The sequence below is a fragment of the Theobroma umbraticum genome, unplaced genomic scaffold, assembly GCF_002168275.2.
Source record: "Theobroma umbraticum cultivar Fairchild unplaced genomic scaffold, ASM216827v3 scaffold_130.0, whole genome shotgun sequence".
Lineage (NCBI taxonomy): Eukaryota > Viridiplantae > Streptophyta > Magnoliopsida > Malvales > Malvaceae > Theobroma > Theobroma umbraticum.
In genome coordinates, this window is record NW_018397264.1 from 7,954,445 (window position 1) to 7,977,673 (window position 23,229).

At 37.8% G+C, this 23,229-nt stretch overlaps 6 protein-coding genes across 7 annotated transcripts; 3 read left to right on the forward strand and 3 right to left on the reverse strand.

Moving 5' to 3' along the window:
• Positions 1 to 1,943: 1,943 nt before the first annotated feature.
• Positions 1,944 to 2,483, reverse strand: LOC110421566 (pectinesterase inhibitor 1-like). The gene has a single exon (XM_021435175.1). It carries the CDS (start codon positions 2,481 to 2,483, stop codon positions 1,944 to 1,946), a length of 540 nt encoding a protein of 179 aa, XP_021290850.1.
• Positions 2,484 to 2,730: 247 nt separating this feature from the next.
• On the reverse strand, positions 2,731 to 6,220 carry LOC110421783 (uncharacterized). The gene is made up of 9 exons (XM_021435459.2): positions 5,498 to 6,220; positions 5,358 to 5,424; positions 5,200 to 5,228; positions 4,907 to 5,115; positions 4,400 to 4,518; positions 3,925 to 4,020; positions 3,768 to 3,843; positions 3,437 to 3,590; positions 2,731 to 3,185 (listed from the first exon to the last, which is right to left on the reverse strand). The coding sequence occupies exons 1-9, from the start codon at positions 5,705 to 5,707 to the stop codon at positions 3,012 to 3,014; spliced, it is 1,134 nt and encodes a 377-aa protein (XP_021291134.1). The 5' UTR covers positions 5,708 to 6,220; the 3' UTR covers positions 2,731 to 3,011.
• Positions 6,221 to 6,367: 147 nt separating this feature from the next.
• Positions 6,368 to 13,881, reverse strand: LOC110421782 (ARM repeat superfamily protein). The gene is made up of 21 exons (XM_021435458.2): positions 13,521 to 13,881; positions 13,216 to 13,391; positions 12,948 to 13,118; positions 12,662 to 12,772; positions 12,468 to 12,545; positions 11,933 to 12,129; positions 11,789 to 11,849; positions 11,504 to 11,578; positions 11,220 to 11,297; positions 11,046 to 11,108; positions 10,812 to 10,895; positions 10,551 to 10,726; positions 10,245 to 10,284; positions 9,991 to 10,134; positions 9,683 to 9,802; positions 9,393 to 9,608; positions 8,936 to 9,106; positions 7,859 to 8,525; positions 7,374 to 7,579; positions 6,986 to 7,115; positions 6,368 to 6,762 (listed from the first exon to the last, which is right to left on the reverse strand). The coding sequence occupies exons 1-21, from the start codon at positions 13,657 to 13,659 to the stop codon at positions 6,605 to 6,607; spliced, it is 3,261 nt and encodes a 1,086-aa protein (XP_021291133.1). The 5' UTR covers positions 13,660 to 13,881; the 3' UTR covers positions 6,368 to 6,604.
• An 882-nt stretch (positions 13,882 to 14,763) lies between these two features.
• Positions 14,764 to 15,507, forward strand: PER1 (1-cysteine peroxiredoxin 1). The gene is given in 3 exon segments (XM_021435462.1): positions 14,764 to 14,921; positions 14,923 to 15,145; positions 15,259 to 15,507. Coding segments are annotated over 3 exon segments (630 nt in total).
• A 1,008-nt stretch (positions 15,508 to 16,515) lies between these two features.
• On the forward strand, positions 16,516 to 17,815 carry LOC110421784 (wall-associated receptor kinase carboxy-terminal protein). Of its 2 annotated transcripts, none has more exons than XM_021435460.1 (2): positions 16,516 to 17,403; positions 17,507 to 17,815. In XM_021435460.1, the coding sequence occupies exons 1-2, from the start codon at positions 16,626 to 16,628 to the stop codon at positions 17,611 to 17,613; spliced, it is 885 nt and encodes a 294-aa protein (XP_021291135.1). In that variant the 5' UTR covers positions 16,516 to 16,625; the 3' UTR covers positions 17,614 to 17,815. The 2 variants fall into 2 exon arrangements, with proteins under 2 accessions (XP_021291135.1, XP_021291136.1); XM_021435461.1 differs by having other exon boundaries at positions 17,513 to 17,815.
• A 1,179-nt stretch (positions 17,816 to 18,994) lies between these two features.
• POK1 (phragmoplast orienting kinesin 1) lies at positions 18,995 to 23,115 on the forward strand. The gene is made up of 14 exons (XM_089784539.1): positions 18,995 to 19,486; positions 19,575 to 19,730; positions 19,836 to 19,919; positions 20,017 to 20,136; positions 20,235 to 20,348; positions 20,438 to 20,530; positions 20,617 to 20,777; positions 21,693 to 21,780; positions 21,875 to 21,933; positions 22,050 to 22,113; positions 22,242 to 22,307; positions 22,382 to 22,543; positions 22,632 to 22,736; positions 22,876 to 23,115. Exons 1-14 carry the CDS (start codon positions 18,995 to 18,997, stop codon positions 23,113 to 23,115), a joined length of 2,004 nt encoding a protein of 667 aa, XP_089640665.1.
• The last annotated feature ends 114 nt before the right edge of the window (positions 23,116 to 23,229 follow it).

Genomic DNA, 23,229 nt, shown 5'->3' on the forward strand with positions numbered 1-23,229 from the left:
AGATTTCTAAGAAAATTATCGGGAAATGAGTTTACAGGCTCGCACGTGGACATTTCCCATTGAACAATTAAATACTAACAAAAATCAATAACATTGAATTGAGAGATTATATTCCCTGTAAAACTGCAGGTTGTATTCTTTGCAGCAGCTTCTCATCCTGCTTCTTTGGAAAAATAAAAATTTTAGCTTATTCAAATAAATAAATTGAGCAGAACAAGATTTAAACTTGAACCATAAAGAGAAAAAAAAAAAAGAAAAAATCTAAACTTTCTAATGAAACCAATGTATGTTATTGATTTAAGATGGGATGACAGGAAAAGAATAAACTTACAATGAAGACGGATATACAATTGGGGTGCCTTAGCTGGTTCAAACTTAGAAACTAAAACAAACAGAGAGATCAACAAGTGAATTCATGGTTGGGAATTCGAAGGAAAATTTTTTTCTTTTAATTTATTGTTGTTGCTATTTTTCAGAGAGAGAACGGGTAAAATAATAACTTAATTTTTTTAAAAATTTACACAATCTGGTTTTGCATGGTAGAAAAGGTGTCAGCTTTTACTGGAATCAGAAGCTCCGCTAGAGGAGAGTTTATTAGATGCCAACTGATTAGAAAATGGAGGTCCTTGTCCATATTTCATTAGTTGAAGTTGCTGCAATTGGCCAAGCCAATTCCTAGTTCCTTGGTTGAAAATTTTCCACCAAGTCTTCAAATTTTATCCATGCCATCTGCTCACAGTCTAACCTCTACACTTTAAAGTCACAGTTTTCCGGATAAACATTCTCTGAATTCCTGAAACATCGACTAACATTACAAGCAAAAGCTTCCTCCTGTAATCAACCAATTACCACGCTCAAAGATCCTCTTTTGACATGGGTCGTGTCTTAAACCTCATCTATCGTGGCAGTATAGAACATTTCTCTTGATTTTCAAAGAAGCACATGCAGTATCAATGACGTGAATGTTATCATCTTGAGTCGGAAGGTAGAAATATCCATTAAAAAGCATGCCTTCCCTGAACAAAACATCAAAATCCAATGCAGAAATCTGTGGTAAAATTACCCACCAGCATATAGATAGATGTCTGCTCCAAAGGAGATCCCGAAAGCACAAATTTGATTGTGGTGTACATATATATATTTATATATATGCGATGTTCTAGGGAGAGGTACCTTGGCTCCAAGAGAAATATTAAGGATTCAACAGATGGTAATCTGCATCTTGAGATATGGGTTTTACTACAATCAACCAACCCTGGGAAGATCCCAAAAGCATATCGGAAAAGCCTCAAGACACCTTCAGGTTTCCAAGTTTTTCCTCAAGTACACTTTTAACAATTTCTGAAGAACTAATCTCGTTTGTAGCTGAGACATCAGAAGCCATGGAAATCAGTCCGAAGGTAGTCTCTCGGACATCATCTCTAGGAATGTGATTAGGCGTTCCGTTTGTGTCATCCTCTATACCTTCATGTCTAGGCTTCTTCTTTCCCCTTTTTGATAGCCATTGTAAACATTCAACTCGACCATTCTTACATACTTTCATCCAATAAGGGAAATCACACAGGCTTGTATACCACTGCCGAGAATCCAACTCGGTTTGGAGGTTGAAATATTACCCGAAAAACGCGCTGAATTGACAGTTAACGAAGGTTTTCTTCTTGTTGTTTTTTCCTTAAGAAAATAGGGTGTTTGCGACAAGCTGTTTCCAGCAAACTCACTTCTTACCGTTCATGGAAAATCAGATAGCAAACGAAACTACGGCTTGCTAAGTTTGAATTAAAGAAGTTGTGCAATTTGTTATTGACTAAGCAAGCTTGCCTGAGTGTCTTGGTGATGGAGGTGGCAAATTTGGTAACAGTGAGGGGAGGAAAACTGTAACTTAATTCGATTCCTTGTCCAGTGCCCAATTATTTACTTATAAAGCTTCTTCTTTTTCTGGTACATCAATCATTAAGATAATTCAAAATAACACGTGCAATGTCATTGAGCCAGACCATTTTGTTGTTGTAATCTGTCAGAGGAGATGGACGAGGTGGCTCTTTCGTGAACCTATACTCACATTTCTTCGACATCTTCAGTGCATCGTTCACCTGTTTCTGCATCCCCTTATAGTCCATCTTGTCGGATAACCTATAAGCAATCTTTAATTTGCCCAGAGTTACATTATAGTCACTGAGGCAATCCGAAAGGTGACTCTTTGACACTTCATCTTTTTCATTATTGAAAAGCTCCTTCACAAGGTGCTCGTTCAATCTTGCTTGTGCGGTTGCTAAGAGTATGGAAATGACAGCGAGTTCCTGCACGTTTGCTTTTTTGATTCTCGACTGTTTTCCGAGAGTAGTTTTGCAGAAGCCTGGGTTTAGTGTTTCATCGCACATCCCATTAAGGAAATTGTTGGTGATAGCGGATGAGGGGTTGGACAGATGCCAAAGCCAAGCCATGGCCATGAGAGGAAGCAGGAAAGCTGAATTGCGGGATGACATTTGCTCTGTTTGCTCAGTTTGATGACAGGAATGTGGGGAGAGAGCTTGGTTTTCAACTTATTTATAGTTGAATCGGATTCCTTGCAAAATCATTACGTATCAAAAGAGCTCAATCGGGTCATGCTGCCAGTACTTGCCTGATATCATGGCCATCACAAATTTCATATGAATACATGCTACCAGAGGGTAAAGACGATTAACTTAGCTCCTCCATTGAATTATGGCAAAACAACTCAATTCTGTTAAAAGTCATGAGCAAACGAATTGATGACAATTCTTTTACTAATAAAACTTGGTTGGGATTAACTTCATTAATGTATACAATTATTGAGTATATCTCCATGATTTGGTACTTTACTGTTTATGTAATTTGTACATTTAAAAAATATACAACCAAGAACATTAGCATTCGCCATGTTATTGAGCCACAACATTTTCTGGTTATTATCAGTTGAAAGAGATGAGCGAGAAGACTTTTTCTTGAACCCATCTTCACATTTCCTTGTCATCTTCTTCACCTCCTCCGTTTCATGACAAATTATCCGACATGAAGCTTGATGTTTCTTTGGAAGCAAGGCTTGCTTCTAGAAAGAGATTATAAGACGTAGTCCAAAGTTCTTTCGCAAGCTTGATATTGTGTGAAAGCGCTGAAGAGTTCAAGGTCCTACCTTTTCCACCAAAAAAGTATACCCCAGAAGCTTCCTGAAATAAACAAGGAGCTAATCAGTTAAAAATCAATATGTTCACTAACTTATCAGATGTTATTGAAATTTTTTCTCAAGAAATAGCGCTTTATTTTATCACACAAGAAGGAAGGTTTGTTACTTGAACTGAGTTGCAAACTTCAGCATGGGGTTAATAATATAAGTAATTCATCCTTTGTGAATGACTAGTTGATGCTTATGACTTGGGTGAGAAGAAACGATAGTCATCTGTTATCTTATAAAACTTACTGGTGGAGCAAGGGCTGCATCAAGAATAGAACTGACGCCATTCTCAGGTGACTGCAGAAGGCCCAAAAGCTTCAAAACTTCAAATGCCAAATGAGAAAGACAAGAAGGGACTTCCCTCATGATGTTGGTCTTTACTACTCCAGGATCGGCAGCACTTCAAAAGCAAATCAAACCAGATTATATTACATAAAGTGAAGCAGAGACATGCTAATAGAAATGTCTTTTATGAAGCATAATAAATATGCTGTTATATAACTGAAGGAGCTATGAAATCCATCAAAAAAGAAATGAAAAGAGATAAATAGTGTAACAAAACTTGCTTAAAACATACGTAACAGAGACATGACAAGATTTATCCGTCAAGCCAAGTTGTTGGTGGAGCTCATATGAGAAGAGAAGCAGGTATACTGTTGAAACAAAATGAAATGTCATTTATAGAATGGAGATTAAAAGTCAATTGCAATTATAATCCATGATGCATGACTTACATTTTGAATACTCATAGATACGAACAAATGGATATTGTTCTGATCTCAAGAAACGTGTCCCAGAAACAGATTCCTTGTCAACCTGTACATCAAAAACTGAAGCAAAGCGCTCTAAGGCAGTTATTTGTGGCAAATATCTCTTAAGGATTTCATGGTATGGTGCAATCACAATCTTCCAAACTTAACGGAAATTGTTGCTAAATTCTAATGGTGCAGACTGTATTATTAGTGGGGGAAAATGAAAAAAATAAAAAAAAGAAAAAGGGCACCATCTGGAGGAAATATGTTGAGTTTTTACCAGTGCAATATCATCACCTGTTGTTCATACTGACAAATAATGTCAAGCAAGTAAGCTATTAACATAAACAATTTTGCAACAAAAATTTCAGGAAAGAGATGCTCAGGTTCTTTTTTTTTTTTTTTTCTATTTCTGCCGGAAGAATCTTTCATACACAACATCTAGAAAGATACTCACCATTTCGATGTGTAAAGGATGTGACATTTACTATCCGAGAAGGAACAGGACTTCTTTTAAGAAGAGGTAGTAGAAATTTGGTCAGACAGAATGCCCCTATGTAATTTGTACCCAACATCCTGAGATACACGAGTGAACTTGTAAGAAGGAAGTTGATGTTTTTTATGTGAGGATAGCAAGGGACAACGTGACAAGAAGCAAAACAATGCAAAGGACAGGAAAACGAATTGAACAATCAATTGCACATTTTATGGGGTCTCCTTTCCATAACAGAAAACCGGAAAGTATGAAAAATTACATAGATTATGCAAAACCGACAGCAAATTGATGTTAGTCTGCAATAAAAAGTAGTAAGAAGTTTTAGGTTAAGTTCAAATTTTACTCAAAGAACTGCAGCATGTTGAACCTTTTGCAACTTGGCAGATATGGTACATACATAGTCCAACTGGAAAAGAATATTATAAACTTGTACCGGTATTTAGCATGAAAGATAGAGCAAGTAATTACTGATCATAGCCTTCAGGTGTGAATCGTGATGATGTTGCCAGTATCCCAGCATTATTGATCAAGAGCTGGACAGAAGAATGCATTTTGCAATCCAGAAGCCACTGCTGAAGTGAGCCTTTAAACTCCAAAATTGATTGGAATGATGACAGGTCAACCTGAAAAGCTTTGACACGGGCATCCTCATTCTGGGTTTTTATGTCTGTCATAGCCTATAAACAACCAGAATTAAAAATCGTAAAATATAAAATGAGGGGCCACATACAACAATAAACTTATTGCATGTATGTATTTACCTTTGACAAGGAATGGGATGATCGTCCAACTGCAGAAAAAAACATAAGTGTTAGCAGTGAAACTGAAAGAACAGTCATTGGGTAGTTAATTAGCAATGACAAGAAGCAAAACTCAGAATAGAGGCAACAAATAATGATACAAGTTGTGAGCAGAATACCAAGCACAACGTAGAAACCTTCCCGTGAAAGAGCGTGTGCAGCCGCAGCTCCCAGTCCGGATGTAGCCTGCAGCAATGACACAATGAAAGAATAATCCAGGGCAGGGTGAGAATATGTGATGAAGGTAAAGATGACTTACGCCAGTAACGACGCAAACAGGCCTCAGAGACGGAGAGATTGGAGGATGGCATCGTGGGTAGGATTGAGCTTTACAAGAAAAGAGCCGGTTGATGTATAACTGCAAGTAGGAGGCCAAGAGCGAGACGGTCCAAAACACTCCCATTCTCCAAAATTCAACGGACAAAACAAAACGGAGAGCTTCCTTCAACTCCTTTATCATAGTTTCCATCAAATAAGATACTACTGGTTCAAGTACAGCTAGTAGAATAGAGAATAGAGAATAGAGAATAGAGAATAGAGAAGAAAGAGTTCCTTGGAGACAAATGGACGAACACGTTGCATGCACATAACAAAAATGATCATGCGTTCACCGACTTTTGGCCAAAATGGCAACTTCAGATTTCTTCAGGAAAAGAGTTGGTTTGTTGGTCAATCTATCAGATTGATTTAGAGGAAAAAGAAAGAAAACCTACACCGCTTCTTTCTTTCTGAAGTCAACGCTCTATGAGTTCCGAGGAATAAAAGGATAGTCTGTTTGTAAAAGAAATATTTTTTTGTTTTTAACACATTTTTATATTAAAACTTTTCTAAAAATTATAACATAAATACTCAATACCTTTTCACATAAAATATTATAAAAATAAAAATATTAAAAATCGAAAAAAAAAGAGCATTTGGGAGAATCCTAAAAAGGGCAATGAAAAAGTATACAAATAAATGAAACATTTTGGCTTGAACTGCCGGAAAAGAGAAACGGAAAATGAGCTTTATAAAATTTATAAAAAGAAATTCACATAGCAACCTTTTTTTTTTTTTAACATTAGAGGTAGTATTAAGATTTCAAATTAAGAAGCCAAACCTAGAAAACTTAGACATGAAAATTTTGCAATTTCTGACACCAAATTTACTTCTCACAACATTCAAATTGATTCAATTCTCCGCAACCTTACATATTAAGACACTAACTTTTTTTCCTTTACATGCAAATGCAGAGCAACTTCCTTCCGACAACACCTCAAACTCTTGCACATCCAAAAGTAGTAATAATAATAATAAAATATTACCAATCAAGGTTAAAAAATTATTTAAATTACGAATTTCTCCACCTTCTTCCCTGTACAAGCATTTACATGGATTGCTGGAAGAAGGAACTAGAGTCGGGGAAGGCATTAATGAAATTTGAAACAAGCTGGGATGATAAAGCTTGTCCTTGAATAAGAGCATGCTGGTATCTCCCTATCAATGATAAGATGATTCCCCGTTCATCAACTTCTTCCAAGGTACCTGTCACGACACCATCATAACAACAAATATATTCATAGTCCAACAAGATGTCTGCTCAAAAAATCTAAGCAAATTAGCCAACATTGAATCTGTGGATTAGTTATGAGAAAACAAAATACTATATCCATTCCTGTCATTAGTAGACTGCAAATGACTTTGTACAAGAATGATTACCGAAATGTAAGTAAGCATTTCATAGAGAACAGTTCATCCCCAGGCTTACCCAACTCAATCTCAAGGTCTTGATCTTCCAAATCCCCTTCTTCAACGATATCATTCTCCAAGGCAGAAGCTGCTTGTGCATACCTTTCCAGAAACTGTTCCTCAGTTTCTTCAAGTTCACTCTCAGATTCCTGATCCAAGAAATGAAAACATATTATTGTTTTCAGAACAATGTATCAATGGAAGAAGAAGACAACAATTTATTTGAAGGCCAAATAGTCCAGTCCTCCCAAAAAACAACCATAGTTCAAAGGCAGAAAGCTGAATTCCTTTAAAAGTCTTAACATTCCAGCTCTATATGCCATTTTATCTTCCCGTCATCAACTAGATTGTGATAAACAGAATCATTGTACAAACTAAACAAGATCTACATATCTCAAGAGTTGGACCTCATCATCGTCTTGGATTTCTTCATCATCATCATCGTTACCATCGTCTTCAGATTCTCCATCATTTTGTTCATCTTCCATTTCTTCATCCAGTTCTTTCAATTGTACAGATGTCTCAATCAGTGAATTAAAGCAATCTCGCAACAAGCCATCACTTGGATTACCTACTCCCAACAACCTCTCTATCATCTTTGCCAGTGTCATCACTGAGAATAAAAAACCATAGTTGTGCTGTCAGTTATTTTACTGGGAGAAAAAGGAAGAGTGGTGGGAAAAGATTTTAGTAGGGAGGAGGAGGTGTTGGTTGAGGGCAACAAATATTTTTCTAATGACATAATCAAATGTTAGACATACCACTTCTCCATCACATTAGAGTTAAGCAACAAAAAGGCTGATAAACAACTATATAGATCATATTCACATATAAATATAAACAAACTCTGCATTTATCCAAGTTCTACAAGAGCCATAAAGTAGGTACTTACCCATCAACTTTATCTCTGACTTTGCTGACAGACCAAGTTCAGAAGAGTGCAAAGCCAGTGCAGATGCCCACATTGCAAAGCCTCCATCTCCCTCCCTCTCCAATATTGCCTCCACAGTATCAGGATAATATAAATAGCATGATGCGATAGCAAGCAAGAGAGGCTTCCATGGTGAACATGGCTTGCTTCTTACTCCTCTGAAACGAGAAAATGCTGCCTGACTGAAGACAACTGCTAGTGATTGCTTCACACCTTCTGTTTCATATGAATAATTTGGGACGTGTAATAATATGTGAACACATGAGCAAGCTCTCCATGTTGCAGCCGGGTATTGTAAAATGGCCGCACTGACAAATGAACTTATTGCTTCAATGATGGATCTTTGTGGCACAGGTGGAGCAGGAGCAGGTGGCATCTGTCTAACAGTAAAATTCTCTAGTCCATACTTACTGTGCAAACTAACAACTTCCTTGATGCAGTCAAAGACAGACATATCTTCTGATTCTTCCCAAGCATGCCAGTCTGATATCAAGTCAGCCCAAACTAGTAGCAATTCTGATAGTTTAAGATCTACAATTACATGGCTTCCAGTAACAGAGAGTATAATGGACTGCAGCAATGTCGATGAATGATCTATGCATGATGGAGGGTGAGATGCCTCAGCTTCCTGATCAATGCAATAATTTAAGGATAAAAGCATAAAGCAGAGCAATGCATATATTTTCAAGTTTGAAGCAAAGGAAGAAAATGTTTTTAAGTCAATGCCAAATTAAAACATTGTCATGGTGTTTGCACCAGAAACATAACCTAGATAGTAGTCTGAGTTAAAAGAAATGAAAATGTTTCTGCAGCAGAAAGATGACATAAACCAAGATCTTTTCTATTCTTCTGATAAATTTGGAAATTTTATATGCGTTCCACACAAAATTTCGTCATTATTAGCAAAACATATATTTCCTGTAAACCATTTAGAGATATCATATGCTTAAGTACCAAAAACTTGAGCAAAATTCAAAGTCTTCTCGTATACAAGCAATGCTCAAAAAAATCAAATCTTGCAATGAGGAGAAAACTGACCAATGAAACTGTGAACCAAGCCCGTTGCAGAAGAGCTGATAAAGCTCTACCAATGGCAGCTTGACCAGATGCCTGCTTTTCCCTTGAGACATTTTGTTCAACCTCTTCAAGCATGAAGTTTTCCCAAGATTGAGCCATCACTGCTAATGCTTCAAAGCCACGGACAACCACCTACCATAAATGCACTTCAGTTAATCAACCAAGTCACTGATGCCCAATGACAATATGCATTCCATTTTCAAACACAATCTGCCAGTAATAAATGTATTCAAAGCTCCAAAATTAAAGCAAACACTTTTGGCTTTTAACTTCTTGGCAGAAACCCAAATGTTAGGTAGGAACTCTGCTTCTTTAAATCTTAAATGCAAATGCACAACTTGCAGAATTAAAATTAAAAAAAACAAAACAAAACAAAGGAGTAAAATGTACCAGCCTAGCTGCAGGAATTCATACTTACATGAGGCCATGGCTCCATGCTAGGATGTATGGACTTTGAGATGGCATCGACCAATGATGAGATAATATGAGGAATATGAACTACTATATTTTCATTTCCTGCCTCCACCACAGAATTGAGAAGCTGAAATAAAATGATGTTTTCTTCATCTTCATTTCCAATCCTACTAATTACAACTTGAAGAAGAGGTAACCACTCAGGTGGCAGATACTCATTCTGAAAAAGACAGGTGAGACATCAACACCACATTAAAATGCATTGCAGCACTAAGGATTGACTAAGAAACCTACATCAAGAAGCCCAGCAATTGCCCCTGCAGCAGCTACTCGCACAGGGTAACAAGAAGTATCCTCTTTATCAGGCATTGCCAATGCCTTAAGCAATGAAGAATAGATGTCTGCACTTATCTCCTGAAAACAGTACAATCTCAGAAAGTAAGATTTATTTAGTCATTGCATTTTGTAAATAGCCAAGCACGAGGAAAATCAACATAATAGGGTAAGCAAATTGGTGATGGGAATCGAATGGTTAAACTAACAAAAAGCTTTGGTCTGGATAAAGTAGAAGAAGAGATGGAACTAGTAAGAAATTGTCTCACTTCAGGCAGACATGATGCAAGCTCCCCAAGCACCCAACTTGCAGCAGCAACCAAGTATGGTGGGCAGACAGAAACAGAAAACAACGGTAGCACCCGAGTAAGGACCAAAGTTGTTGTATATGTAGGTTTTTGCTCCCTTAGAAACTGTTATGTAGAATTATCAATTACAAGAATTGATGGTAAATTTCATTACCAAAAAAAAGGTTAATGGTAAGATTTGTCAATAATGAAACAGAACAGCTAGATTTGCTTACATCCTGCAGGCCACCATATGCCATCAGAACACCGAAACAACTGCCATGATTGACACAATTAGAAAATGAGAAAGATTAAAATGCCCAGTAAGAACAGTGATGATGCAGAAAGGATGGGTAAAGCAGAAGAAAATTAACAAAATGATAACTTCCAAAGGAAAAGAAGGAAAAGAAAGAAAAATCAACCAACAGAAAATAAAACATTTATGGCAAATCCTTCCCCTTCTCTTGCTGATGAGGAAAGATGAAAAGGGGAATAGATAGATAGATAGATAGATAGATAGATAGATATGTTCATTAACTCACTCTTTCAAAATTCTAGGCTCAGAAGCGGTAGCATCTGAAGGAATGGGAAATTTTGATAAACATGGAAGAACCAACAACTCCCCAATAGAATGCTGATTGTTTTTCTTATTCTTTTCGCCTTTCTTGCGCTTCGATGAAGCTGAAGAGCCATTATTAGAACTCCCAATTGGAGGCCCCTGTATGCAAATGAAACATTAAATAGCAATTCTATCAAGATAAAAATATCTTGAAAACAATTATCAAGGACTATCTAGCACCAACCTTTGACATTGAAATAACACCAAGTAAGTTTATTGCACTTTTTCTGGCCGTAAATAAATCCTCCCTCCATCCAGAAATTTCTTCCTAGATACAAATAAAAAGTGCTGATATAAAAGCCAATCAACTGGAGAATATATCATTTGATATGGTCATGATTCACTAGCTTATGACCCGATATGAGGGGACAAAAAAAAGGATGTGATGACTGACAGAAAGGATTATTAATGTCCGTACAAGTTCAGATGGCAGATTCTTCCGAATGTACTCCTCTGCGTCTTCTTCCCACTCTAATATATCCTACTTGCAAGAAATCAAACACCGCAAAATCATTAATCAACTCAACTTCTATTCTAAAAACAATTTTCAAATAGTAGATGAAGATGTTTTCCCTTGCTTTAAAAAGCATACCTTCTCATTCAGCACCAATGCTGGGAAGATTGCAGACTCCAACAAAAATGAAAAATGGGGTGAAACTAATCTCCAACCCTGTTTCCAGTGGCAAAAGCTATGTTAAAGAAATAACTTATTGGACATTAAATTAGGAACACCTAACAGTTAACTTCCAAAACAGAAACGGGTAGACACATATTGAGTAAGCTTTTCTTTTGAATAATATTATGAGAAGGAAATTTTTTTTTTAAAAAAAATGGAAGCAACAAAGAAGACATTTAAGGCTGTTGTTGCGTACTTACAGGGCCTGTCTCCAGAACATGTGAAACCACATCAAAAGCTAGTGAAATAATCCTCTCTGATAGAAAATCAAGCTTCTACAAAAGGAAAATTCACCCTTTAGTTTTAAGACAACCATAAAAGCATCAAAATTATACAGCAGCACAAATAATACGTAAATTAAGTGGGATCAATGGAGAAGCAGGACTCTACAGCATCCAACTTATATGAGATAATCAGTGTTGCCACAAGAATAGTGCACAAACAGTCTGGGAAATAATAACTGATGAATTACATATGAAACTTACACTGACATTTGGGCTACAATTGACTATCTTCAGAACACAGTCTATGATGTCTGGCATTAACCTGAAAACATAAGGGCATGACATGAAAGAAGACTGCGAATATATCAACATCACAAAATTAGACAACAAAGCCCTGTTTATTACCTATCAGAATACTTCCGGTGGCGGGTTGTCAAGCAACAGAAAATTAGCAAAGCCCTCTTTCCAGTCTTCAACCTCAGCAAGTACTCATCTTCTGAAGTATCACCATGATCCAAACTCAATGAACCCAGAATTCGAATTAGACCACGAGAGAAGGAAGGCAGAAGAGCAGCTACAGCGGATGGCATATATGACCTCACCTATAAAGCTAAGTCAAAGGTTCAAAAGAGGTTCTAGAAGACAGAGGAAAACAAAACAACCACGCAAACGAAACTCATAGGTCCTTTTCAATTAAGTAGCCACTTACAATAACTACCATCGTCTTGGGGCTTACAGGCTAATGCAGGTAATAATTATTGAGCTACATAAAATGCCAAGAGGTATACGACTTTGAAATGCTATGCACATTCTTCATCAAGTAAGTAAGCTTCTGTCTTCTATACAACTACTGACTACACAGTGATGAAACTTATCTTTTAATAGACAAATGGATTCTTCCACTCTTGTATAAATAAGAGGGATAAAAGATATTACTCACCGAAAAATATACGCATTTGCATATGAGGAGAAGGACCTTCTCTGTTTCCAATTCTGTTCTACTGTGGGTAGCTATAGCCTGTCTCACAAACCATATAATCATTAATGATGGAGACCCGAAAAATTGATTTGTAAAGGATACAAGAAATAATGAGGCCAGAAAAAAGAAAACAGAGAAGTTTAAAGACAAGCAACCTTTTCAACAATATGATGAAACACTGTCATCAAGGGTGCAAGAATTTCCTTGGCAATTAGTTCCAACTGTGGTGGTACTGGCTCCTTAGCAACTTTAGGATTCAAAAAGTACTGCCAGATAAAGACACAAAATTGCTTAAAGTCCAAATATATGTTTATGCCACATTTACTTCAGCGAAACAGAAGCACGAAACGAGATTTAAAAGAAAAACATGATGGATAAATTTTAAAAATCAAATCATAATTGCATTATGGAGAATTTAAAAGAAAGCAACAAAAGAAGTACCTGGAAAGGTCTAACAAGGGCATGAAGAACTGTAAGGGCATTGACGGTACTCCATTCACAGTTTGCGCCATTGCTTATGAAATTGCTACTTTGAATAGCGGACCGCAGTTCAGGCACAAGTTCCGGCCAAGAATTCTGCTTAACAAACTCGGCAACAACAATGATTCGAAACTGCCGAGACGGAGGCAAAGGCGTTCATATATTAGTATCATTGAAAGTGAGGAATACAATAGATGATGAGAAAGAGAAATAGCAGAAAAATTGGTACCGCTTCGACTAAAACTTTTAGAACCGAAGGTTCCGCTTGAAGCAAAGTTCGCATTAGCTGGCCCTTGAACTCCGTGCTGACTTTCGAAGATGAACCATCATGGACCTCAATGTTTCGCCTAGCGAAATTTTTTAGATAAGTAGAAGCAGCGACTCTTTGCCCTTGATTTTCACCTCCTACGGAATTTAAAAATGAAAAGAGAAAATTAAGCCAATGCGAAACGTTTGATACATATGAAAATAATTTGGAACAAAATCGAAGGGATAGTGATTGGAAGAAATAGAAGAAGAGCGAATTCGGCTTACCGGCGGTGATGGAGAGGAGAGCGAAAGGGAAGTGAGGGAGTGAAGAGAGGCGATCAAGAGCTTCGGTTGAGGAACGAACCACGTTGCCATCGGGGCTAAGCGTCTGGTTCAACAGCTGAGCAATCTGAATCACGTCCATGCCTCTTTCGGTTTTCTTTCTTCGACGGAGATTCGAAAGAGGAACGGCCACTGTGTTTCTTCTTTTGCAAAAAAAAATAAAAAACCCTAAAAATTTGGTGTCCAGATGCGGGAAAGAAGAAGGCGGGAAAATTTTACATTTTTGGTGGTAAGGTAAAGCGGACGCCTCGTCACCATTCACGACTTGGCGTTGCTCACTGCCTCGGCTCTTGCAGTTAAAAAGAAGTCGTCGTCTAGTTACTATCTAGTCATATGAAATCATCTTATGAAAATGAAATGAAATAACTACTATTTAGTTTTATGAAATCCTCATATGAAAATGAAATGAAATAATTCAATGGTAGAAGGAAGTTTTCCAAAAATGCAAATCGATGGAGCTGCGGGGCATCGAACCTCATACCTGTCACATGCATATATTTTATAAATTATGTTAATTCGATTATAATATTTTTATGATTTTTTTTGTGATATAGTATTTAAAAAATTTAAATTATTTTAAAATTTAAAATAAGTTTTTTTAATTAAATTTTTATATTTTATTTTGAGTTAATAACCTTTTATTATTATTTAAAACATCATATAATATATTAACGTGTTATAATAACTAAAAATATAACATATTGCTTGCTAAAGGAGCAAGAGAAAAAATAAATGATCTTTTTTTTGTCTCTCTACATTATCACATAAAATACATACAATATCAAATCTTAAACCAAGTTTTAATCCTTCCTTTAATAGGCAGCGTATCAAAAATAGCTATCTAAGCTATGAGTGCACACAGATGGTGCTTGAGAATTATTCTTTATTAATATTCATAAGTAGCTATACAAAACAAGTCCAAAAGTTCTTAAATTATAAATCCTTTAGATAAAGATACACAGAAATAGTAAGCCATGCTGACATGAAAGCCAGAAGAGCGAAAAGACACGTGGGAGAAAATGAGCGATATCCTACTGAATGCCCTACCTACACTCACGCCACGTTACCTTCATGCAGCAATCCTTGGTCTTTTATAAATGCTCCTTATCTCTCCTACTTTTTCCACACCAAGAAACTGAAAGAAATCCAAGAACAGGAAGTCATTGCTTTTCGCTGATCTCTGAAAATGCCTGGCATCACCATTGGAGACACCGTGCCCAACCTTGAAGTTGAAACCACCCGTGGAAAGTTCAAGCTTCATGACTATTTTAAGAATAGCTGGACTATCATTTTCTCTCATTCTGGTAGGCTTCATCTAACTTAAAAGTGTGAAGGGAAGTATGCTAGAGCAAACTGGCTTGTATGGCTTTTATACCCACGTTGACCCGTTTCTGTGGGCATTATATGTTGGCTACATGCAGCCTAGTTGCAAGGTGACATAGCCAATCGTGGCAGATCCCAACAGGGAGATCGTCAAGCAACTTAGCATGGTGGACCCCGATGAGAAAGGCTCTTCAGGGAACCAACTCCCATCTCGATCGATGCACATCGTGGGCCGTGATAACAAAGTGAAGTGTTGTTTTTACATAGTATAGCTTATTAACTGTATACTAAATACTAATGTAGATTAAAATCATTGATTTTGTTCTAACAAAAGACGACTTGATCGGATGATGTATAGATCAATCTAAGCTTTCTTTATCCCGGATGCACTGGGCGCAACATTAATGAAGTGGTGAGGGCCCTGGACTCCCTGCAGAAAGCATCGAAGTGCAAGGTTGCAACACCAGCGAACTGGAAACCAGGTGATCCTGTGGTGATTTCTCCTTCCGTGACCAACGAGGAAGCCAAAAAAATGTTCCCTCAAGGTTTTGAGACTCAAAAACTTCCATCCGGGAAGGATTACCCGCGTTTCACTTGTGTCAACTGATGGTTGGGGAGACTGGTATACTTCCAAGTATATCCAACAGGACGCAAACATACATATATATATATATATATATATATATAGTACATATCCAGGACTCCTTTGAGTTCCGGTTTTCTGCTTGCAGCTACCATCTTTCACTGTTGTCTTTCAAATATACCATGTAAGGACTGCTTTCAGTTAAATAAAGTTGTCCTCTTAGATGAATTATGGCATTACAAATATAAAATGAAAATGAAGAAATTTTGTTGTGCATTTTCCGGGAGTCGAACTCGGGTCTATTGCTTGGAAGGCATTTATAATAACCGTTAGACAACAGACGCAAGTCGGTGGTTTGGCAGATCTTTAGTTTTGTATTCGAGAAGTTCTGACGCATCGGTGTTAATTCCTATGTTTAGTTTTTGTTCTATTTTACAACAGCAAAATGTAATGCTTCAGAATAGACATGGACATGGTTCAGCTTTAGGTCTTGTTTATTTGCTCCTGTTCGAAAACAGCGCCTGAACTAGGAATTTGTCTTTAATATTGAAATACTTTAGACTAGACGCATTTGAGTATGGAAATATACACTACAACAATACTTAATTTATAACGTTCAAAATGCTTTCGGCTGCCTTGCTGAGCGCACAAGATGCCCTTCTCCAAGATGTGCAACTGGTCGAGCTTACTCCTGAGTGTCCCATATCTCTCACGTAATCTGGGCGGTGGATCATTTGCTTTCTCGATATTAGCTCAAATTGGATGCCAGATCATTGCTCCACTCCAGTCATATACTGTAAAGAACTGAACCTAGCTAGGGCCACATCAGGTTGGAAAAAAGCAAGCTGCAACGCAAAAATACCATCCGAAACCCAACACCTTCTGGCAGTTCATTGCCTTTTTCAAACTCGTGGATCCCACCTCCAGCCTAACAGTCAAAAAGCTCTCCTGACTTATGCAGTAAATCTCGGGTGTAGCCCTTGATCCTTTTCATACCTAGAACTAGAATGGAACATAACAAGTTCTGCTTCCGAAGCTTGGGGCTCGTTACTTCTTTACTCTTTCATCAACAAAGGTTCCCTCTGGTTACTGCCTGTTTGGTCTTGCACATTCTTCTTAGATGTAGATAGCATAAAAAGAAAATGCAGCATCCGCCAAAACACTACCTCTTTACGGTTGTAGCATTAACGTTGATATCCCAATTCCTACCTGTGGTCTTTACTGCCAACCCTTGCCGCGGCATCTGCGGCAGCATTGCTATAAACTACCCTTTTGGAGTCGACGATGGTTGCGGTGCGCCGCAATACAGGCAGATGCTGAACTGCACCAACGACCTCTTCTTTATAACCACTTCCGGGCGCTACAAGGTCCAATCTATTGACTACGAGAAGAGAACCATGGTGGTGTACGATCCGGCCATGTCCACATGCTCGATACTACAACCCCACCATGACTTTGTCATGACGGATATCCAAGCTGTTATTATCCCGCCAACTTCAGACACGGTTTTCGCTCTCCTGAATTGCTCCATCGACTCCCCGGTACTGAACCACTACAAGAATCTTTGCTTCAACTTCTCCGGTCATTCCTGTGATGAGCTTTACGGTGCGTGCAATGCTTTCAGGATTTTCCATTCGCTGACAAACAGTTCTCCTCCGTGTTGCTTCACGGGGTATGACACGGTGAAGTATATGAGCATGAACATCTTGGACTGCACGCATTACACTACTGTCATTAATACTGATAGTTTGAAGGGTGTTGGACCTCCGGATTGGGTTTACGGGATCAAACTGTCTTACTCAGTGCCGGACACTGGATGCGAGCGCTGCACTCGATCCGGTGGGGCTTGCGGCTACGATACTGAGACTGGAGGGATGATGTGCCTCTGCTCTAGTTCTATGAATGCTACGAGAGAGTGCGGTAAGGATTACTTATGATCGTCATTCGAGACAGTAGATTAAGATTTTAACGTTTAGGAAAGTGAACAACATATTTCCAGGGTACTAACAGATCCTGTTTTCAGCTGCAGGTAGCATTGCAGATCTAGGAGAAGGGAAAAAGCTTGCTTTATGGACAAATATTCATGCATATGCCTTGCTGCTGGGAGCATTTGTTTACATAATCTTGTAATGCTGCAGCCTTTTCTTCTCCTTCCTAAAGTTTTGTGTAGTGCTTGGAAGGCAAACCACTTGAAAATTTCGAACCTAATAGGTTCAAAACAGTCAAGAATTTGAGTAGCTAGATGCTTTTATCGAAATTTTGCAATGTAAAGCGATTGATTAAAAGGAATCTGTCATGACCCTGAAACTCCCCTGCATTCAAATTCTAGCAATCAGACTCAGCATTCGGTGAATGGTATTAGACTTTCTGTCTGAAATCTAACCCTTTTTCTTTTCTTTCCGGAAAATCGCTTTTCAGCAAACACAAACGTTGCCTACCAAGATGCGAAATTGTGGATGGATTCAGGGGAACTCTTGCTTGAGAGATTTCACGCCTGATGAACACAAAGTTTTTGGTTCTGTATGGAGAACTTGCAACCCAAAATGACAGATTAATGCGTAATGTCAAACAAGGTTAAACTAAAATTTGTAACCCAAAGTTTGGTTGATGAATAGCTTCAAAAGATTAATTTGATAGCACAAGCATATTTCACCTTTTAAATTTAAAAATTAACTCTACAAAGGTTTTTCTTTTTCATTCGGCCGTTGGCAAATGATTCTATCACTTGAAAATAATGGAATTAGTAGTATGTGAAGACCATGATTCTATACTATGTAACCATCATTCTTCTGTTCAGTACATCATGAATTTTGTCACACGTGTGTTCTTTAAGATTTAGTGATCTAATTCTGACCAGTACTATTACTCTACTACTCTTTTCGTCTTCATTTTTTGTAATTATAATTTTATTTTTCATAATATTTTTTAACCTTTTTCCGTATTAAAAAGCAATATAAAAAATTTTATTCCTATTTTTAAAAAAGCAAAAAGAGAAACAAACGTCTAGTGATGAAAGAAGTATATCTTTACCATTAAATTCAAATGTTGCTTTCATTCAAAAACAAATTCTTACTGATTTCCTCTGTCATATGATGTGTGGCCCATTAACTAATTAACAATGTTTGAAGCCAAAGCCCACCCGTTACCAGACTCTTTTTCATACATCGGATCCCAATCTTTATACCATGGCTGGGCCCCGCAAGAGCCGTTCCCAGAACACAGTTGAATTTTGAAATCCATTTCGTTTGGGAACCAGTTTGTAAATTTTAAATACTTTGGGACTATTTCGTGAATAAGCAAAAAAGATGCTAGCATTTCAAATTGAAAAACGAGCGGGCCTTAATCTTCATCTCTCTTCTGAAGCATTCGTCATCCAGAACTTTTCGTTTATGCGCTCGCTGACGCCACTGTGTCTCATCGATTAACTTAAATCGAGAGCTATGAGCTCCTATTCTTGAGGTGTTTAGATTTTCTTTTTTAATTTTTGTAATTGGATCTTCCACGTTCGACAATGTCGATTTCCAGCTCCGGATTCGTCTCTAAGAATGCAAATGAGAACGAGTTTGAAAACTCGTCGAGTTCGGCTCATTTCCCACCCCCGAGAACTCCGCTCAACTCGATTCCCGATCCGTCTCAATACCAGAAAGAAACGCGGAATCAAGATGAACACGATTTCGATTTTAAAGACAAATCCGAATCTACTCGAACACTTCATAAAACCCCGAGGCTTACCGGTCGCCACGGCAAGCTGCATTCAGAGCCGAACTCCGCTCAGAGTACTCCGGCGAGAAGCGGTCCGCGGTTTTCGCTCTGTGGCGGAGCTGGAGCTTGTGTTGCCAGTAGAGTTACTCAAGTTATTGGAGGAAGAGCTGGAGTGAGCTCCGGCTCTTATTCTAGGGCTTCGAGAGGGATTTCGATGATGGATAATTCCATTTTCTTGGTTGGCGCTCCATATTTCGAGCTCATTGAGGATCCTTCCTTTTGGAGAGATCGCAATGTGCAGGTTTTTGTGCATTCATCTAGTTGTTGTTTAAATTATCGTTTAATTAACGAGTTACTATTTTCATTTGTTTATTCATTTTGACTTTTAGGTGTTGATAAGAATTCGGCCTCTGAGTACGGTAGAGAGGGTTTCAGAAGGATACGGTCGGTGTTTGAAGCAGGAGAGTGCACAAACTTTAGTGTGGCTAGGACATCCTGATACCAGATTTACCTTTGATAATGTAGCTTGCGAGACCGTATCACAGGTTCCATCTTTAATTTACATTTAGTAATCTCATTTTATTGTTTTAAAGGGCGAATGGTGGATAATTGGCATGTTGAGTAATGTGGATGTTTGCTACTTGGTGTAGGAAAAGCTGTTCAGAGTAGCTGGTCTACCCATGGTGGAGAATTGCTTGTCTGGGTATAATAGCTGTATGTTTGCTTATGGTCAGGTAAGTTATTCTGGGGGTTTTCCTAATTAAGCTTTTTGCTTATATAGTAATATCCTGTAGGGCAGGTGTTGAGCATTCTGAAACTCTTTACCTGCAGACCGGCAGTGGCAAAACATATACTATGATGGGTGAAATATATGAGATGGAAGGCCAGCTCAGTGAAAATTGTGGAATAACTCCTCGTGTATTTGAATATTTATTTTCAAGGATTAGAATGGTGAGAATGTGACTCCCCCAATCTGTTAAAATTACTTCATGTTTATACTTTTGTTTGGTGTTTGGGTGGGAATATTTTATTAAAATTTGTATGTGTAGGAAGAAGAGAGCAGGAAGGATGAGAAGTTGAGGTTCAGTTGCAAATGTTCCTTCCTAGAGATATATAATGAGCAAATAACGGATCTTTTGGAGCCTTCATCAACTAATCTTCAAGTAATTCAAAACTTTTCCTTTTGATTCATGTACGGTAATCCACACACATTAAACTGTAATAGGTCATAATGCTGATTTCCCTGCTGTAGCTCAGAGAAGACTTGAAGAAAGGTGTATATGTGGAAAATCTTATGGAATATAATGTGCGGACTGTTGATGATGTTCTCAAGCTTCTCTTGCAGGTAATATATATGGTGAATGCTTGTGCTTCTTCTCTATTCATGTATTGAGAGTCTGAAAATGATTGTTGTCATTTTGCTACAAGCAGGGTGCTGCAAACAGAAGAATGGCAGCAACCAACATGAACAGCGAGAGCAGCCGATCCCATAGTGTTTTCACTTGTATCATTGAAAGCCATTGGGAGAAAGATGCTATGACCCACTTTAGATTTGCAAGGTTAAATTTGGTGGATTTAGCTGGTTCTGAAAGGTAATTATGTTTATGGGATCAACTTTTTCAATTTATTACCTTTTCTTGAACGCAAAAATAATTTGCTTGAAAATTTAGGCAGAAGAGCTCCGGTGCAGAAGGAGATCGTCTGAAAGAAGCAGCAAACATAAACAAATCTTTGTCAACTCTTGGGTAATTAAACCTCAGATCTTGTACTCAGTCTGGTTGCTCTGAAGTCATTATAGCTTCCAAGCATGTTAGTTGCACATATTCCACGCAATGCTATGATATCTTTTCTATGTTCTTCTTTCGTACTAAGTCATTTTGGTGAATGTGCAAAGGTATCACTTGATGTGGTTCTTCTGCTAACAGTGAGGGCAGTTTCAAACCAGCTTTGACATGGATCTCAAGCCAGATCCAAACCCTCTTGCTTGTGTTAATAGCTATACACTCTATTTCTCCCTCTCTTACAGATCTAAAGCAATTAATACTCATGAATGCGTTTATACATAATAATCCCAAAAAAATTATTGTGCAAAGTGATATTCTTGGTGATTGAAGCCACAATCAGAGGAATAGTAGTGGTGTTTGCAAACATAAAAAATGTTGTTTCCTTTAGGGTTGATTCAGATGTTCACTGGTTGGCATTTCTTGACACTATTTTTGATTGCCAAGTTGCTTTAAATGTAAGGTAGACAGCAATGGAGCTGTCAAGCTTCTGTAGCACAGAAAATGTGCAGAAATTATTGCTATGTAAATGGTTGGCTAACGAGTGTTTCCAAAATACCTTGAATATTTGATCTTGTTCATGAATGATAAAAGTATATGTTGAATGAAAGTGTAGATTGAGTGTAAGAAGGTAGTTCTCAATTAACATTTCTTATGTTCAAATTGAATCCAGAAGTTTTTGTTGCAATTAATTTACTTGTTGGTTTGCTGTTTTCACTCTTTTAGCCTGGTAATAATGTCTCTGGTGGATCTGGCACATGGGAAACACAGACATGTGCCTTACAGAGATTCTCGACTGACATTTCTGCTTCAGGTTAGATAATTAAAGCAAGCTCTTAAATTGAAGATAATTCTATTATTTGGGTACCTCACTTAAAGGTTTCAAATATTGATGACTTGTAATGCAGGACTCACTAGGTGGAAACTCGAAAACAACAATTATTGCAAATGTCAGCCCATCCATTTGGTCTGTTTTACAATTAATTCTTTGCGTTGACATATAAAACTCTTTTTCGTGGCTCTTTCTGTTTTTCCTCTTCTTCTTCTTTTTCTATTGTAACTTTATTCTTTCTTTTCTTGCAGTGCTGCAAATGAAACTCTAAGCACACTGAAGTTTGCTCAGCGTGCCAAACTTATTCAGAATGATGTATGTACTTCATATGCTTGCAACTTAACAAGACAAAATTTCTCATATCTATTTGTCTTGTTCATGCATGTATGTTTAGGGAAGTTACAACCTATTGGAGTTCTCATTCACCTTTTCCCTTTTTCCAGGCTAAAGTGAATGAAGATGCTTCAGGTGATGTTAATGCACTGCAGAGGCAAATCCAACAATTAAAGGTAAAGGGTAACCACAGTCTGTTTCTTCCTCAACATTCTAAAACAGTAGAGCTGAAGTGTATAATCTCAAACAGGGCCAGCTGTCTTCCTTGTTGAAGCGTCATAACTTCCCAAACTCTCCAACTAGCTGTGTGCCGAGTTTTGAAGAATCAAATATGGAAGACTACTCAGGAAAAAATGAAAACACAGGAGAGAAAATGGCAGATTCTAGGACCCAGAACATTCACAATAAGAAGGTGACCTTTGTGGCCATTTTATGAACCTACTTCCTAAGGGTGATATGACCATTTTTGTAGTTAATCGATGCTAATAAATGTCTAGCAGATGAAACGCATGGAAGCTACTTTAGCTGGTTCCTTAAGGAGAGAAAAGATGGCAGAAATAGCAATCCGGAAATTAGAGGCTGAAATTGAGCAAATGAACTGCTTGGTACGTCTTATTCTGAGAATCAGGTCTAAATTCGTTATAACAGACAGTCTCTAAGAATTGTATTTATCAATTCTGATGAATTACAAATACTAATAGCTGTTTATATGCGGTTACTTAACAGTGAAGCCATCTGTTTCAGATTTGTCAAAGGGAAGAAGATGTTCAACGGGCTAAAATGATGCTTAGGTTTCGGGAGGAGAAGATAAAAAATCTTGAATTGCTGTCAACTGGCCTAGTATCAACTGAGGAGTATCTCACAGAGGAAAATCGAGCTTTGAAGGAAGAGATTCAATTGCTTCAGACAAAGATTGACAGAAATCCGGAAGTGACACGTTTTGCTGTAGAGAATATTAGACTTCTTGAACAGCTGCAAATGTAAATCCCTTCTTGTCACTCTGGCCCCTCTCTTGATTCCAGTGACTCACCGCTACTCCATTTTCTATGCCAGATTTCAAAATTTTTATGAGCATGGAGAGCGAGAAACATTGCTTGG